Source organism: Rattus norvegicus, chromosome 10 (genome assembly GCF_036323735.1).
Source record: "Rattus norvegicus strain BN/NHsdMcwi chromosome 10, GRCr8, whole genome shotgun sequence".
Taxonomy (NCBI): Eukaryota; Metazoa; Chordata; class Mammalia; order Rodentia; family Muridae; genus Rattus; species Rattus norvegicus.
In genome coordinates, this window is record NC_086028.1 from 91,220,717 (window position 1) to 91,240,064 (window position 19,348).

Here is a 19,348-nt window from a genome sequence, read left to right on the forward strand (position 1 = left end):
ATGGAGCACTACCGAATTCATTCTATGAAGCCACAATTACTCTTATACCTAAACCACACAAACATCCAACAAAGAAAGAGAACTTCAGACCAATTTCCCTTATGAATATCGACACAAAAATACTCAATAAAATTCTGGCAAACCGAATCCAAGAGCACATCAAAACAATCATCCACCATGATCAAGTATGGGCACTTGATTTTTGACAAAGGAGCCAAAAGCATCAAATGGAAAAAAGATAGCATTTTCAGCAAATGGTGCTGGTTCAACTGGAGGTCAACATGTAGAAGAATGCAGATCGATCCATGCTTATCACCCTGTACAAAGCTTAAGTCCAAGTGGATCAAGGACCTCCACATCAAACCAGATACACTCAAACTAATAGAAGAAAAACTAGGGCAGCATCTGGAACACATGGGCACTGGAAAAAATTTCCTGAACAAAACACCAATGGCTTATGCTCTAAGATCAAGAATCGACAAATGGGATCTCATAAAACTGCAAAGCTTCTGTAAGGCAAAGGACACTGTGGTTAGGACAAAACGGCAACCAACAGATTGGGAAAAGATCTTTATCAATCCTACAACAGATAGAGGCCTTATATCCAAAATATACAAAGAACTCAAGAAGTTAGACCGCAGGGAGACAAATAACCCTATTAAAAAATGGGGTTCAGAGCTAAATAAAGAATTCACAGCTGAGGAATGCCGAATGGCTGAGAAACACCTAAAGAAATGTTCAACATCTTTAGTCATAAGGGAAATGCAAATCAAAACAACCCTGAGATTTCACCTCACACCAGTGAGAATGGCTAAGGTCAAAAACTCAGGTGACAGCAGATGCTGGCGAGGATGTGGAGAAAGAGGAACACTCCTCCATTGTTGGTGGGATTGCAGACTGGTACAACCATTCTGGAAATCAGTCTGGAGGTTCCTCAGAAAATTGGACATTGAACTGCCTGAGGATTCAGCTATACCTCTCTTGGGTATATACCCAAAAGATGCCCCAACATATAAAAAAGACACGTGCTCCACTATGTTCATCGCAGCCTTATTTATAATAGCCAGAAGCTGGAAAGAACCCAGATGCCCTTCAACACAGGAATGGATACAGAAAATGTGGTACATCTACACAATGGAATATTACTCAGCTATCAAAAACAACGACTTTATGAAATTCGTAGGCAAATGGTTGGACCTGGAAAATATCATCCTGAGTGAGCTAACCCAATCACAGAAAGACATACATGGTATGCACTCATTGATAAGTGGCTATTAGCCCAAATGCTTGAATTACCCTAGATACCTAGAACAAATGAAACTCAAGACGGATGATCAAAATGTGAAGGCTTCACTCCTTCTTTAAAAGGGGAACAAGAATACCCTTGGCAGGGAAGAGAGAGGCAAAGATTAAAACAGAGACTGAAGGAACACCCATTCAGAGCCTGCCCCACATGTGGCCCATACATATACAGCCACCCAATTAGACAAGATTGATGAAGCAAAGAAGTGCAGACCGACAGGAGCCGGATGTAGATCACTCCTGAGAGACACAGCCAGAATACAGCAAATACAGAGGCGAATGCCAGCAGCAAACCACTGAACTGAGAATAGGACCCCCGTTGAAGGAATCAGAGAAAGAACTGGAAGATCTTGAAGGGGCTCGAGACCCCATATGTACAACAATGCTAAGCAACCAGAGCTTCCAGGGACTAAGCCACTACCTAAAGACTATACATGGACTGACCCTGTACTCTGACCTCATAGGGGGACACCCATAGAGAAGGGGGGGAGGAGGGGTTAGGGAGATGTTGGTCCGGAAACTGGGAAGAGGAATAACAATCGAAATGTAAATAAGAAATACTCAAGTTAATAAAGATGAAAAAAAGTCAAAAATAAAGTAATAGTACAAAGATTTAAAAAAAAAAGAAAAGAAGATGATGATAATGATGTTCTCCTTTGATCCCTGGAGTGGGGACACTGAGACAGAAGGATCCTTGGGGGTTACTGGCCAGTCAGTCTGACCTGATTGGTAAGCTATACATCAGTGAGAGATCCTGTCTCAAAAGTTAAATTGAAAACAACTAAGTAAGACACCTAGCATCAGCCTCTGGCAAACATGCCAAAATACTTCAAATCCTATTTATAACAAACAGGAAACTAGAAATGCCATTTTAAACATTATAAATGTAAAAATGTCATCTCTGGAGTCCTGAAAACTTCCAAATTACTAGGTATTTTGATGTTATGTGGTCTTTATTCACCTCATATGATAAAGTATCTACCACAGAAAACCTTCTCTGTGGCCTCATAACTTCCTTCCCAAAGTCACAGTACCCCTCAAGTCTGAGGTGGTGATTTGTCAAATACTTGCAGAAAATTTCATGTTTTTAATTTTTATTGATTAGTATAAAATGTTGTATCTAACCATACTACTAATTATAATCTATCACTGTTGCATTACTTTAAACAATAATTTTGATATCTCCAGTCTGAGATAAAAATTTGTGATGTATATGATTTCTAGCATTCCTTTTTCATACCAAGCTTTGATTAGATCTTTTTGGAATGGATGTGTAGCAAAGATGAACTGAATTGTGACTCTGTTTTGGTTTCTTGACTTATGTTTACCTAGAAATCACAGTTCCCTCCAGAAGAGTTAAAATTTTGTGTCTTCCTTTAGTCAAATCTTCAGGTTTTTTTTTTCTTTCAATCTTGTGGGGGTTTTTTAATTTGATTTTATATCCATAACCTTATATGTTAAATGCTTATAAAGATCAAGTATCCGTGGTCATGCCCACTATCCAATGATTATGTTTCAATTTGTAGCCAAAAAAGCAAAATTAACAACTCCTCCTTTGTTCCTTTAGTAATATTTTTTCCAGCAGAATGCTGTTCATTGTTTCATCCAAGTTGCCCTTTGAGTCATTTGCTGAGCAGTAGATATTTTGCATTAGCATTTTCATGCCTTTCTCACTTGTGCAGAAGAATTTTAATCCAGTAACATGGCTGCTTTGGCAACGGATCACATCCAAAGATCTTTGTAATCTGGCTGGGATGTAGAGATGCCCTGAGTACACACTTTTAATCCATAGCAATGGAGATAAGGTTAGGTTGTAGAAGGGTTCAGCCATGCTTGAAAGTGGCATCTTGTTAAGGGGCAGACAAAGTGACAGAGTGAGTCAGAGTTAGGATACGCCCAACTTACATAAGAACAGACAGGGATGAGACGTGACATAAAAGAGTAAGGAGAGTCAGAATGGAAGCCAGGCGTCAGTTCACTGAGTACAGTACAATTCAGTTGAATCAGTGCAGTGGAGTTGAATTCAATTCTGTTCAGTTCATTAAGCAGAGGCAGTTGAAGCCAGAGAATAAGAACAAGCCAGAAGGTTAGAACAAATTGCCAGAGTTGGTTAAGGCCAAGCAGAGCAATGCAGTCAGAAGCCCAAGAGAAGCCGGTTCGAATCAGTCAGCTTGGAGAGGAGTTTGAGCCAGAACGGCTGAACTGAACCAGCCAGGTCTCAGAAACCAAGACATTCCAGGCCAAGGTTAGCAGACAGGATGGAGACTGCATGAAGACAGAAGCTTCCAGGCCTAGATCTAGGGAGAGTTAGAACAGAAGGAAGTGCTCTGGGCTCAGCCCAAGCCATGTGTTTGCACATCTCGGGTGCAGCTCTCATCTCATACTTCAACCGTGGAAATAAAAACACCATTTACATTAGAATAAAAGTTACTCTTACACACTTGTTTCAGAAATGTGCCACACACTATTAACCGTACTAGTCCTGTACTCTCAAGCCCATCATCTTTCCAAACTGTCTCCCTGTAATACTTATCATTAGAAGATCTTGGGTAGCCATTGACCAAATTCATATTGCATAATGTGTTTTTTAAAAACAATCTGGACACTTTGTTCATCAAAATGATTTAAAAGAACAAATGGCATTTTTCTTGCATAATTAACCTGATAAGGCTAATAACCACTTGCTAAGCAGAGACTGTGTCCAGATACAATCATTGAATTCTTACAGTGTGTTATGATCCTTTAAGAAAGCTATGGAGAGCTAATAGAATCAGATCATTGAAAGGACACATAACATTTGCCAGAAAATGCTTTCAACCCTTGTATGAAGGTACTGGAGAGCAAAGGAGAGGGCAAACATGCACAAGGGGCCCTAAGGCACTTCCAGATGAAGCTATTCCTTAATCTCGTGCTCTGACCTGAGCATAATCTACCAAGGTTTGTACCGAAAGTCTTGCTGACAAGGAGAGCTTCCAAAACTTTTCATTGAAATCAGTGATGCCCTTTGGCCAAATAGCCAAATCACAGTCTAAATCCGTCAGGTATAAGCTGTGAGTAAACAGTTAGTCCAGGGTTCACCAAAGGAAGTATCAAACTTTAGGCAGCACCTTACTTTGTCCACTTACCTGCCTTTGTCTTGGTCACTAGCCAGTACCAGGTTTCCAAATATCTGTGGATAGAAGCATAGAGTGCTTTTCAGTCAGGCTGAAAAACAACTTTGTATACTCTACTATAATAAAGATAGAATTTTTTCATAACCTTAGGAAAATGAGATTGAAAAATAATTGCTCTCATGACATCTTAGTTAGGGTTACTATATTGCTGTGATTAAATACCATGACCAAAAGCAACTTGGGGAAGAAGTGGTTTATTTGGCTTACATTTCTGGAGTCACAGTTCACTAAGGAAAGCCAAGGAAGGAGTTCAGAGTAACCAGAAACCCAGAGGCAGGCACTGATGCAGATACCATGGGGGATTCCTACTTACCAGCTAGCTCCTCTTGGCTTGCTCAGCCTGCTTTCATATAAAACCCAAGACCACCCCAGCCCTGGGTGCCACTACCCACAATTGGTTGGGCCTTCCCATATCGGTCACTCACTAAAAGAATGCTCTACAGGCTTGCCTACAGCTTGATCTTATGGAGGCAATCTCTCAATCCTCTTCTCAGATGCCTATAGTATATGTCAAGTTGACGTAAAACTGGCCCGTACACTGAGTCATACAGGTGTTAGATGTAAAAGGCAAAACCAAAACTGGCTTGGGTTTGTATGACTTCAAAAACTATGATTCTAATTATTACAATAAATTTCAAAATTCTAAACTTATTCTTAGGCAGATGACCCAAGGGTCTTACCTGTTATTGTAGTCAGAGTTTCTATTCCTGCACAAACAGCATGACCAAGAAGCAAGCTGGGGAGGAAAGGATTCATTCAGCTTGCACTTCCACATTTCTGCTCATCACCAAAGGCAGTCAGGACTGAAACTCAAGCAGGTCAGGAAGCAAGAGCTGATGCAGAGGCCATGGAGGGATGCTGCTTACTAGCTTGCTTCCCCTGGCTTGCTTCCCCTGACTTGCTCAGCTTGTTCTCTTATAGAGCCCAGGACCACCAGCCCAGGGATGGCACCACCCACAATGGGCCCTCCCCACTTGATCACTAATTAAGAAAATGCCCTACAGCTGGATCTCATGAAAGCATTTCCTCAAGAGAGACTCCAGCTTGTGTCAAGTTGACACACAAAACCAGTCAGTATACCTATCAGTAAAATTTTAATTATGGGCTGGTAATATGGATCAGTGGATGAAGGAACGTACTGGCTGCCAAGCACGACAACCTGACTTTGATCTCTGGGACTCTTTTTTTTTTTTAAATTTAGAGAATACTTTATTAGTTTTTGTAATCAAACCCACGTAGATAAGACCTTACATATTTAATACAGTGTGTTACCCCCGTACAAATGGAAAAAACTTAAGTTCAACATTTCTAGACCAATATGGCTGTTAATTTCTGTACAGTGCCAACTCAACACAGTAAACGGGGATACTTTTTTCCAAAGTTGACAGCACAGCTAAAGTTTCAAAAAATTCAAATTATATATCTGTATATATATATTTATATTTATATAAAAAGACCAATAATAGCAGTGTGTTATGCAGCAACAGCAGCAACAGCTTTTCCAGGTTCTGCAGTCATCTGAACAAAACTGTAGAGACATCCAGCACACTCCATTAAAAAAAAAAAAAAGTAAAAAAACAAAACCCGAGAAAACAGCACAGTTCTGTTACTCTTGTGGTACCTGGCACCATTTTTTTTTTTAAATTAGCTTCTCAATCATCATCTGGAAAGAAAACATTCTGAGCAACATCATTAAAAACAGCTCTGGGGGTTGGAGATTTAGCTCAGTGGTAGAGCGCTTGCCTAGCAAGCACAAGGCCCTGGGTTCGGTCCCCAGCTCCGAAAAAAAAAAAAAAGAAAAAAGAAAAAAGAGTTTAAAAACAGCTCTGATAAAGCACGGTCACTACTACGTATCATAAAGCAGGTACAAGCTATTTTACATCCACAGAGGTATGATACAGTACTGTCCTACATCTATAATACTAGAGGATACAATTTAAAAGGCATTATTTGAGACTTGATTCTACTTTTCCAGCAGAGGGCCCAAAGGATGGTGTGACACAGCTTTGTAAAGAAACATACTCTAGACAGGATTTCCTTTCATTAGTGGCACAGTTCTGAGGATTCATTCTCTCCATGAATGTTAGCTAAAACCGTTATTAAAAAAATGAAATATCCCTAGAACAAAACCGTATAACCACCGGATTCACATGAAGATGACCTAGTGGAGACAAGCTGGACCTCACCTTACCAACAAGCTATCAAATCTGTTATGTTTAAACAGTGAGACCTCCAAGGAAGGAGATGCCAAGTAGTGCTTCAAAGCTTCGGACCACAATCAAACACAGCATCCTTTTCAACAGAAGCAGAAGCTCATCTGAATATGCTCAAGGATGTTGACATCAACATTTAATCATCTCCTCACTCATCCAGGAAGAAGGGGAGATCAGTTACTACTGTACTTTATTGTGTTCAACCAAATCACCATGTTACAAAAATAGCAAGCTGCCATAATAAAAAATAAGGCTCCTCTATCCAGCACCAGATAGCATCATTTTACTTTCAAGCCTAGAAATTGCACACTTGTATATAAACCAACCGAAGATGAGGATTGAGAGTTCATCTTGGTGGATTTTTCCTTTGATGAATATGAAGTGTCCTTCCTTATCTTTTTTGATGACTTTTAATTGAAAATTGATTTTATTTGATATTAGAATGGCTACTCCAGCTTGCTTCTTCTGACCATTTGCTTGGAAAGTTGTTTTCCAGCCTTTCACTCTGAGGTAGTGTCTGTCTTTGTCTCTGAGGTGTGTTTCCTGTAGGCAGCAGAATGCAGGGTCCTCATTGCGTATCCAGTTTGCTAATCTATGTCTTTTTATTGGGGAGTTGAGGCCATTGATGTTGAGAGATATTAAGGAATAGTGATTATTGCTTCCTGTTATATTCATATTTGGATGTGAGGTTATGTTTGTGTGCTTTTCTTCTCTTTGTTTTGTTGCCAAGACGATTAGTTTCTTGCTTCTTCTAGGGTATAGCTTGCCTCCTTATGTTGGGCTTTACCCTTTATTATCCTTTGTAGTGCTGGATTTGTAGAAAGATATTGTGTAAATTTGGTTTTGTCATGGAATATCTTGGTTTCTCCATCTATGTTAATTGAGAGTTTTGCAGGATACAGTAACCTGGGCTGGCATTTGTGTTCTCTTAGGGTCTGTATGACATCTGTCCAGGATCTTCTGGCCTTCATAGTTTCTGGCGAAAAGTCTGGTGTGATTCTGATAGGTCTGCCTTTATATGTTACTTGACCTTTTTCCCTTACTGCTTTTAATATTCTTTCTTTATTTTGTGCGTTTGGTGTTTTGACAATTATGTGACGGGAGGTGTTTCTTTTCTGGTCCAATCTATTTGGAGTTCTGTAGGCTTCTTGTATGCCTATGGGTATCTCTTTTTTTAGGTCAGGGAAGTTTTCTTCTATGATTTTGTTGAAGATATTTACTGGTCCTTTGAGCTGGGAGTCTTCACTCTCTTCTATACCTATTATCCTTAGGTTTGATCTTCTCATTGAGTCCTCGATTTCCTGTATGTTTTGGACCAGTAGCTTTTTCTGCTTTACATTATCTTTGACAGTTGAGTCAATGATTTCTATGGAATCTTCTGCTCCCGAGATTCTCTCTTCCATCTCTTGTATTCTGTTGGTGAAGCTTGTATCTACAGCTCCTTGTCTTTTCTTTTGATTTTCTATGTCCAGGGTTGTTTCCATGTGTTCTTTCTTGATTGCTTCTATTTCCATTTTTAATTCCTTCAACTGTTTGATTGTGTTTTCCTGGAATTCTTTCAGGGATTTTTGCGATTCCTCTCTGTAGGCTTCTACTTGTTCTCTAAGGGAGTTCTTTATGTCTTTCTTGAAGTCCTCCAGCATCATGATCAAATATGATTTTGAAACTAGATCTTGCTTTTCTGGTGTGTTTGGATATTCCGTGTTTGCTTTGGTGGGAGAATTGGGCTCCGATGATGCCATGTAGTCTTGGTTTCTGTTGCTTGGGTTCCTGCGCTTGCCTCTGGCCATCAGATTATCTCTAGTGTTACTTTGTTCTGCTATTTCTGACCGTGGCTAGACTGTCCTATAAGCCTGTGTGTCAGGAGTGCTGTAGACCTGTTTTCCTGTTTTCTTTCAGCCAGTTATGGGGACAGAGTGTTCTGCTTTCGGGCGTGTAGTTTTTCCTCTCTACAGGTCTTCAGCTGTTCCTGTGGGCCTGTGTCTTGAGTTCACCAGGCAGGTTTCTTGCAGGGGAAAAGTTGGTCCTACCTGTGGTTCCAAGGCTCAAGTTTGCTCGTGGGGTACTGCCTAAGTCCTCTCCGCGGCGGCAGCAACCAGGAAGATCTGCGCCGCTCTTTCCGGGAGCCTCCGTGCACCAGGGTTCCAGATGACGTTTGGTGTTTTCCTCTGGCGTCTGGATGTGCACAGAGTGCAGTCTCTTCTGGTTTCTCAGGCGTGTCTGCCTCTCTGAAGGTTTAGCTCTCCCTCCCACGGGATTTGGGTGCAGAGAACTGTTTATCCGGTATGTTTCCTTCAGGTTCCGGCGGTGTCTCAGGCACAGGGGTCCTGCCGCTCCTGGGCCCTCCCCTACGGGAACCCAGAGGCCTTATACAGTTGCCTCTTGGGCCAGGGATGTGGGCAGGGGTGGGCAGTGTTGGTGGTCTCCTCCGCTCTGCAGCCTCAGGAGTGCCCACCTGATCAGGCGGTGAGGTCTCTCTCCCACGGGGTTTGGGAGCAGAGAGCTGCTGCGGGCCGGGATCCGCGGGTGTGGGAGATCTCTGGGACTCTTGAGATGGAAGGAAAGAACTAACTGTGAAAAAAATTGTCCTTTGACCTCCACACTCAGACCATAACATGCACACCCCCACAGACTTAACACAAACAAAATAAACAAATGTGAAAATAGATATAATAAGAGTAGAATAATAAATCAATGTAATCTAATAATTGCACAAAATAAAATATAAAAACAAGTTTTAAAATGTGCAAAAGATTTAAATAGATGTTTCACCAAACAAGCTATAGATAAATGGTTAATAAGCCCGTGAAAAGTGCTTATTACCATTACATCATTATCCCTAGTGATTACTAAGGAAGTACAAACCAATCACAATGAAATATTACTTCACAGCCACAGAATCACTGTTAAAGGAAAAAATATCCAAATATGATAATACCATAATGTCTTATACATTACCCATAGGAATGTAAAGGTGATACTGTTATTTGGGGAAGTAATTTGGTTGTTTCTTACAAAGTTAAACTTTTTTTTTTTTTGGAGAAACAGAGTCTCATATAGACTAACTTAGGACTTGCTGTGCAGCCATTAATGTCCTTGAACTCATGATCTTCCTGCTACCTCCTGAGTGCTGGAATTACAAATATGTACAATGCAGGAGAGTTGCCATGAGTCTGAGGTCAGTCTGGGGTATATACTGAGTTCAAGGCCAATCTGAGCTACAGAATGAGACTCTGGCCCAAAAGACAAGTTTAAGCCATCCAGAATTTTCAGCCTGAGTCAGGAAGGGGTTCACAAAGTCATACCCATAATTGTGAAGCTATTGGCGGTTGATGGTTACAGGGGAGGAAGAATCAGTTTTCTTCAGAGATGCAACTCCTAGTAGATGATTGTCCATGTCCTTCTGGATAGTCCTACACGCATACTGTGTGCATGCTGGCAGCACTAAGTGAACTTAGCAGGTTTAAACAGGAAAGGCATGTATTGGAATAGAGGGTGGCAGAGTGTAGGAGGAACTAGAGGAAAACAGCGAAGAACAGATTTGAGCGAAGCACATTGAATACCTGTATTGAATTCTCAAACAATAAATTAAACAAACAACAACAACATAAACCCACATAGATCAAAAGGAAAAAATGAGCCCACATCCAGACTGACTAATGGTGACAGCTGGAATCCCAGCTGCTCAGGAGGCTGAAGGAGAGCCTGCCTGTGCAACAGAGTGAACTCAAACATGTGGCTTAACGGTAGCACAATTGTCTAGCACGTTTGAGGACCTCGGTTCAATCCCCAGGACAGAAAAAGTAAACATGAAATCAACCCAGGAGAAATGAAACAGTGAAATTAGTACCAGACAGCATTGTTCACAATAGCAAAAACAATCCAAATATCCTTCGAGTGTAAGTTAATCCACAAAATGTGGTGTCACTGCACCATGAAATTTATTTAGCTAGAAAACTAAATGAACTATTAATAAATACTACAGCACAGATTGACCTCAGAAATGAGCAAAGTGAAAGAAGCTAGACACAGAAATGAGGTAATATTTGGTTCTAGCTATAGGAAGTTCCAGTAAGGGTAAATTTATAGAGATTGAAGTAAATTAATAATTTGCTAGGACTAAAGTGAGAGCAGTTAAACTACAGATAGGTACAAAAGAATTGTGGGTTAGTAGAAATGTTTAAAACTGAATTATAATGATAATTTTATCAGTCTATAAATTTACTATACATTGATTATATAGTATAGTGGGTATATTTTATGGTATGTTACATCTCAGTGAATCTGTCTCAAAATGTAGAGGTAATTTTATTTGTAACAAACCTGTTTGTCAGACTGTAATTCAGACACCCTCACACCTCCCTTCCACACGCTATCAGTGATATACATAAGCATGCTGTAGAAGCAGTTTTTATACTACTTCGCAGAAAGCTGGAGACAGTTTTCTTGGGGAATCGTATTTACTCAGAACCAATTTCCCACTATTCTTTGTTTTACTGGAGAGATTAGAAAAGGTAGAAATAAAGATTAGGAATAGTGGAAAAGATTATATACATTTTTCCTTTCTAACTTCACTGTAGAAACGTTGCACATATAGATGTTTTATTTATAAAAAGCCAACCTATGTGGTTTAGAGGAGCTTTGAACTTATGCAACTTTTAGTGGCAATATTTAAGGTCATTGCATTCTCTGCTTCAGTCAGTGTGGTGACTTTAAATTATACCAGCTTCTGTGACAGAATACTTGAATATTAAGGTTGCATTTTATTTTCTAACTTTTTAAATGTATGACCTCTTTGCTGCAGAGTTGCCCTTCTGGGGTTAAGCATTTGTATTTTACACCAGTGCGTCTTACACATAGACAAGAACAACTTACTGGATAGGTAGGTAGCTAAAATTTGTTAAATATTACCCAAATATGAAAGCAGCACCAATAAGTGAAAATGCTTAAAATTTTAAGTGGTGATAGCTGTTCAAAGAATTTACCTTCTGATATTTCATGTGAGTTTAATTCTTTTTTCTACCTACTGATTCTGACTCAATAAAACCAACTTGTGCTTAATTTTCAAACTGTAAGTAAACTCTGTAGAAATCATTATGGAATATCCTCAAAAACTAAAAATATAGATACCATCTGATCCAGTTCTAGATTCCCAGAAGAGTCAGCCATCGTGCTGCAGAAATACATGTATATCCATGTTATATTTTAGGACTATTCTCAATAACCAGGAAATAGAATCAGCCTAGATGTCCATCAGCAGATAAATAAGGAAAATATGATCTATAACAAATGTGGAAACGTATTCAATGGTAAACAGGAATAAAATCATATAATTTGCCAACTAGTCTAAATTAGTCAAAGCAGTGACTAAATTTGTTGAGTGTGAAAGAATCATATCAATAAATGTTCTCATTTGTTGAAATACTGACATATTATTGAGAAAGCCACCTCCTCAAAATCTAGAAGTTCAAAGTTTGTTTAATTTTTAGGCAATAGCCTTAAAATAGAAGCCTAATTGATCTCTTTCACTTGTTTCTCTAACACAAACCAAACAGCTTTACCAAGTCTTAAGATACCTGAAAGAAGAGAGCATAGTATTAGAGATACGTGAGCTCTTACTAGTACTGGCATACAAACATGTACTCTAGAACTTTACTTACACATCACTAAAATATGTCATCTTGTACATAGGGGTTTTTGTTTTTGTTTTTGAAAAGCAAATTATTTCTATACATAAATGCTTACCCAGGTAACATATATTTATACCCTAGGTAAAAATATTTTTAGTATAATTACTATAAAAATTGCACTGAAGAATGGGCCAGTTTGTTTTCTGCATGTTGTGAACATTTGCAGCATCCTCTAAAACTGCCAGAGCAGCACAGCCAGAAATACAGTTCACTGTTGAGTGTTTTTCTGTGCTTTTTGTAGATGGGGTAGGGTGTTGGCCTGTGTCCTCTCACGGGTTTCTCCTTTGTTCAAGTGGAATTGTAGAGTTGATAGTAAGCCGTTTGTTTGGTTGATTCCTTTATTTTTATGTGCATGGGTGTTTTGCCTGCATGTATATTTATGTTTCATGCATGTGTCTGGGTACCCAGAAGAGGCTGTCAGATGCTCTGAGTCTGAGTTTTGGACAGGGGTGAGTTACCATGTCATGTAACTCCAGGTGCTGCGGATGGAACCCAGATTTCCTACATGGGAAGACCATACTCTTAAACACTGAATCATCGCTTCAACTCCCTGATGCTGTTTTTAAATTTAAATATGAAAATAAAACTCTGAAAGTACAGTAGTTACCCTCTAGAATTGTACAATCTAATGCAGGAATCAAGGCATTATCAACAAAAGAATTGCTACATTATTAGTAAGTGACTAAGGCTCCAAATAGTTATCTGAAAGGTTCTCGCTTTGTAGTAACACTGGGCTAGATGCCTCGATTTACCAGGTGTCATTTCTTCCTGTGTGAAGTGAAGATAGTAACCTGGTCCTGCTTAAGTTAACCAAATGGAAGTACAGTTACGCGACTTAAGAGTATATGTAGTACTGGGTGTAATTGGTGATAGAACATATGATTGGGTGTAATCCTCATTAACTGCACCCCCCAAAAGTACAAGTTACAAAGTAATAAATATGACTTTATTGTGGTTACTAATATTATTAAAGCTTATCTAGTTTTACTTAATACACATGTGTGCTCTTCTGGGTGTTATTTCCTTACCTCTTAGGCCCCTGAGTTATCTTCATCTCTCATTTATTCTTTTTCTTTTTTTTTTTTTTTACACTCTAGATTTTATTCCCCTCCTGGTCCATCCCATACGAGTTCCATATCCCATACCTCCTCTCCGCCGCCCTTCCCCTTGTTTCCACAAGTATACCCCTACCCCACCAAACCTCTAAACTTCTGGGGCCTCCAGTCTCTTGAGGGTTATGTGCATCTTCTCTGACTGAACCCAGTCCTCTGCTGTCTATGTGTTGGAGGCCTCATATCGGCTGGTGTATGCTGCTTGGTTGGTGATCCAGGGTCTAAGAGATCTCAGGGGTCCAGGTTAATTGAGACTGATGGTCCTCCTACAGGGTTGCCCTCCTCCTCAGCTTCCTCCAGCTTTTCCCTAATTCAACCACAGGGGTCAGCAGCTTCTGTTCATTGTCATATCTGCATCTGACTCTTTGAGCTGCTTGTTGGGTCTTTTGGAGAGAGTCATGGTACGTCCCTTTTTGTGAATGTTCCATAGCTTCAGTAATGGTGTCAGGTCTTGGATCCTCCCTTTGAGCTGGATCTCACTTGGGCCTGTCACTGGACCTTCTTTTCCTCAGGCTCCTCTCCATTTCCAACCCTGCATTTCTTTCAGACAGCAAGAATTATGGGTCAAAGCTTTGACTGTGGGATAGCAACCCCACCCCACCCCCACTTGATGCCCTGTATTTCTGCTGGAGGTGGATTCAATAAGTTCCCTCTCCCTACTGTAGGGCCTTTCATCTAGGGTCCTAAGAGTCTCACTTCCCGGGTCTCTGGTACATTCTAGAGGATCCTCCCAAACTCCTTCCTCCCATGGTCACCTGTTTCCATTCTTTCTGCTGGCCCTCAGGGCTTCAGTCCTTTCCCCCCACCCCATATTAGACCATGTTCCTCTCTCCCCCAACTCCCTTCTCCTTTCCCTCCCCTGTGCCCCTCCCTCCCCTCTTGTGGTTGTTTTCTTCTCCCTCCCAAGTGGAACTGAGGCGTCCTCACTTGAGCCCTTGTTCACTTTATTGAGTTCTGCGAACTGTATCTTGGATATTCTGTAATTTTTTTTCAAATATCCACTTATTAGTGAGAACATACCATGCATGTCCTTTTGGATCTGAGTTACCTCACTCAGGATGACATTTTCTAGTTCCATCCATTTGCCTGCAAAACTCAGGATGCCCTTGTTCTTAATAGCTGAGTAGTCCATTGTGTAAATGAACCACATCTTCTATATCCATTCTTCTGTCGTGGGACATCTGGGTTGTTTCCAGCTTCTGGCTATCACAAATAAGGCTGAAAATAGACCCATATTTTTCACCATGCACAAGGCTCAAGTCCACATGGATCAAGGACCTCAACATAAAACCAGATACGCTGAATCTAATAGAAGAGAAAGTGGGGAAGAGCCTTGAACTCATTGGCACAAGCAGAAATTTCCTAAACAGAACTTCAGTGGCTCAGGCTCTAAGATCAAGAATTGATAAATGGGACCTCATGAAACTGGAAAGCTTCTGTAAGGCAAAGGACAAAGTCAATAAGACAAATCAGCATCCTACAGATTGGGAAAAAATCTTCGCTAACCCCATATCTGATAGAGGGCTAATATCCAAAACATATAAAGAACTCAAGAAAAAAAACAAACAACCCAATCAAAAAAATGGGGTATAGAACAAAACTGAGAATTCACAATAGAGGAATCTCGAATGGTTGAGAAGCACCTAAAGAAATGTGATCAGAAAAATGCATCTTCCACCAGTCAGAATGGCTCAGATCAAAGCCTCAAGTGACAACACATATTGGCGAAGATGTGGAGAAAGAAGAACACTCCTCCATTGCTGGTGGGATTGCAAACTGGTACAACCACTCTGGAAATCAATTTGGAGGTTCCTCGGAAAATTGGAAATAGGCCTACCTAAAGATCCAGAAATATCACTCTTGGGAATAAACCCCAAAGATGCCCCACCATGCCACAGGGGCACATGTTCCACTATGTTCTTCATGTTCTTTTGAAAGGCTTTCTTGGTTCCACAGCTGGTTTCTTTTTCAAAGTTGGCACACCTACCTTATCCTTGGTTTCTGCTCACCTTGGTTTATCCTTGTTTACAAAATCTGTCCAAGATATAGGAACACAATTCTCCTTGCTTCATTTTGTTAGCCACCTGCCCTTGGTGATCATAAGTTGTCCATATCTTATAGTTTTTACAACTGATTACTATGCAGGAAATAAAGGGTACTAAATATGGGAATTTGACTTCCAAAGTTTACAGGTTCCCAAAAATGTTCAATGATATTTCTAATTTCATTTCTCCTGAGGGGCTCTAGAACATATGTCTCTTCTCTGGTTTTGTTTCGGTTTGTGTTGAAACAGAGTCTCATTCTTATGTTCCAGGTCAGCCTACTGTGTAGCCCAAACTGGTTGTGAACTTGTAATCATTCGCCCATGACATCCCAGGTGTTGGGTTACAGACCCTACCACCCCTCTCTCCTCCCTCAATTCTCAGTTGAGTCTCTTTTCTCTTTATCTTGTCTAGTTTAATTCCTTTTTCCAGATAATTTCCTTTTTATGGTGAAAAAAACTCATTTTTTTCCTTAAAGAAAAGTTTAGATTTTATTTTGTAATCCATCTTCCTTTGTACTACAAAATCTAGACCTCCACTTAAATTTACAGAAAGAAAACATCATTAAACAGGATTATAGAAATAGCCTTCTATGTTTATTTCTTTTCTTTGGCAACAGAAACATTCAAATTATAGGAGGAGAACAAGAACTAAGTATAAACCTCTCCTGGGATGATATCTCTTACTCTTATAGTTATTTCTAAAAATTCAATAATTTAGACTTTACTGTTGTTTTTCTCTTCATTTCTGAAGTTATGAAAATGTTTCCATTCATGTATAATTATTAGAAAGATTAGATAAATTCTAGAAGACCTTTCAGATTTGGTTTAATTAAAATCATTATTCTTCAGCAAGCCACTCACAAGTGATGCAAAGGCTAAGAACTGAGAGGAAATGTACAAGCAACCTGTGCAGCTTTCTGATTCAGACAGTGGTTTTCTACTGCACCCATCTCTACTTAGTTACTCTGTGTTTTTATAACATGTTTTGTTGGTGGTGGTGGTGGTGGTAGTGTGTGTAAACATGAACCAGGGAATAAATAGGGAATAGAAAGAGATGAGAAGAGTAGAGAGAGTTTTGGGGGGGTCCTGTTGGTGCTCTCTTACAGTCCATAAAAATATGTAAGTACCTTTTGAATGATTCTAAAATTTTATCTTTGATAAGACTTGTTCTAGGTCCGTGGCACTGATATATGAATTTGCTTGTTTCATTTAAATAAAGTGTTAAATATATATGTAAGTCAAGATTTTGATGGGTTCAGTTTTTTAAACTTGTATAGATAAATGACTATAGTAACTTTGAAAGATAGTGTTAGTTGTATTCTTATCTACCAGTAAATTTTTAATCATAAACAGATTAATTTTTCTTTTGTTTTTTTAAAACATTTGTTTTATTGTTTTTCAGCAACATTAACAAATTATTCTGAAAACATGGAGCGAACAAAATATGTTGGGGAAGCCGGTAAAGAATTGGGCTCTGGAGGAAATCTAAAACCATGGCAGTCTCAAAAATCCAGCATGGACTCCTGTCTGTACCGAGTGGATGAAAACATGGCTGCATCCACATACAGTCTGAACAAGATCCCGGAGCGGAATCTAGAAACAGTTTTATCACAGTCTGTACAGTCTATTCCTTTGTATCTCATGCCTCGGCCAAATTCTGTAGCAGGTAAGTTGGGCTTTGTTTTGGTTTTTTTATAGTGTTTTACTGACTATATAATGAATAAAAATAAGACAAGTCATCCTTTTGTGTGACGTAGGAGAAATTAATCTTCTTCATCAAGTGCTTTCCTAACTCACTTTCCATAATATACTGAATCTCATATGAAATCAGAGAGATGACCGATAAAGTATATAAATCAGTTAGTCTCATTTGTAAAAATTTTAAGGACTGGGTATGTAACTCAGTTATAGCATTTCCATGGCATACACAAGATACTGAGTTCAATGCCCGCTACTCCAACAAAAAAAAAGAATTTAGTTTGAGGTCTTAGCTTTTTAGAACTTGAGTTTTAATAACCATTATTTAATTGAAGCATGTGTTGGTGCAGTCTGTATATCAGAAGTCACCATCCATTGTTTGAGTTATAACAAACAAGCAGGCAAGAAACCCAGCTTTTCTCCCAGTTCAGTATTCTCACAGAACTCTTGCTCTCATCGTATAGACCAGGCACCTTTGTTTCCCAGTACAAATGCCACTAGCAGGATCAGTCATAGAAGAATGATACAGAAGGATAAGTAACTGAAACACTGAGTCACTTTTCTTCAGCAGCTACTCAGCAGTGACGTCAGGGATGTTTTTGATACAGCTGTTTTGCCATTTAATTATTCAAACAGGAGTTTTAAAGAATAGCCATCTTGAAATTTTCAAGATGTAGCCTCATTTTCACTTTGCCCAAACTACAAAATAAAAATTGTATTTGCCTTTCTGACTCTCCAAATGAATGTCTGGACAGATATATTTCATGATGTGGGATAATAAAATATTTATTGTCATTAGACTTACTTCCCAGGAATAATTATTTGTTATGCAGCCAGGTATGATGTTACCCATTTGTAGTTCTAACATGCTGGAGGTGGAGACAAAACGGTCAGGAATTGAAGGCCAATGTCAGCTACGTAGTAAGTCCAGACCAGCATGAGGTGCATATACAAGGCCCTATTGTAAACCAAAAATGAAATGATCCCATATGTTGGTGCTGGCTTCTTGCCGCTCATTTCCCTTTCCTACCTGCTCTTTTGGTTCTGATCTCTGGGACATGATCAACATCTGTTATCAGGTATGATGGTGAAGGAATGGATCATCTAGAAGATTCTTCACATTTATATAGTGACAGCAAATGTTCTCTCTTGGGGTCCTCTACATATGTTGATCCTTGTGTGTAGAGGATTGCATATTTCACCCAGCCCTCTTCAGGTTGTTCTGTGGAAGTTGGTTTTCAGGGAATAGGAATATGTTTGTCTTCTGGTTACTCCTGTTGTCCTGAATGATAAATTTACATTTCTGACACTGAAGTTTTGTATCTACTTCCACCATCTAGGCTCACTAAGTAGGGTGAATTATGAGATCCTTCACCATCCATAATCATAAAATACCACTTAAAATCATAGTCCTACAATTAGAAGGAATGACATTGATGAGGATGTGCTGGAACTAAAATCAGTGCACATGGTGATGGGGCAGGTTACACACTGATACTGTGAAGTTTAGCCCACGATGGGCATGTCATATACTGGTCCTGTTGAAGTTTAATGTAGATTACCTAAAACCTAGCAGTTACACTCAGAAGATATATGAAGAAGAAGAAGAGCTCCGTGAGAAGTCTTGCTTACTGGTTGATAAGCAGTCAGTTTATTTCTGTAGCTAATGGTGCTGCTTTGACCATGTATATATCAGTTTGTAGACATGTTTTCATTTCTCTTAGGTGGATACTTAGGACTGTACTAGCCATTCTACATTAGATTTTATATTTAACTTTTTAAGCACCTGCCACAGGATTTTATGAAGTATACGAAGTGCCTGTGCCATTTTATATTCCTAACTAGCAAGTACTATGGTTTCTGTTTCTCTATATCCCTTCCACAATTGTCATTTGTTTTACTTTTATGATTTTAATTAATGACTGGGAGGTGATATTTGATTGTGGCTTTAGTTTGTACTATGCTAATGCATAATAATACTGAACTTGTTAAACTAGTACTTACACATTTTCATTATTGAAATTTCTACTCAGATAGTTTATATTTTTTCCTGACTGAAACTGTGTCACATGTGTGTTTGCAAATATTTTTCCCTCTTTGCTGCACCTCTCTTTGT

General features: G+C 39.3%; 1 protein-coding gene across 17 annotated transcripts in view; it reads left to right on the forward strand.

The window, feature by feature from the left end:
* Positions 1-19,348, forward strand: part of Tanc2 (tetratricopeptide repeat, ankyrin repeat and coiled-coil containing 2) — a 320,432-nt gene that overhangs the window by 167,857 nt on the left and 133,227 nt on the right. For all 17 annotated transcript variants that reach the window (XM_039086155.2, XM_039086153.2, NM_001191653.1 and 14 more), the window contains one exon: positions 16,937-17,200. In XM_039086155.2, the coding sequence (XP_038942083.1) occupies positions 16,937-17,200 (264 nt within the window). The remainder of the gene's footprint in view (positions 1-16,936; positions 17,201-19,348) is intronic.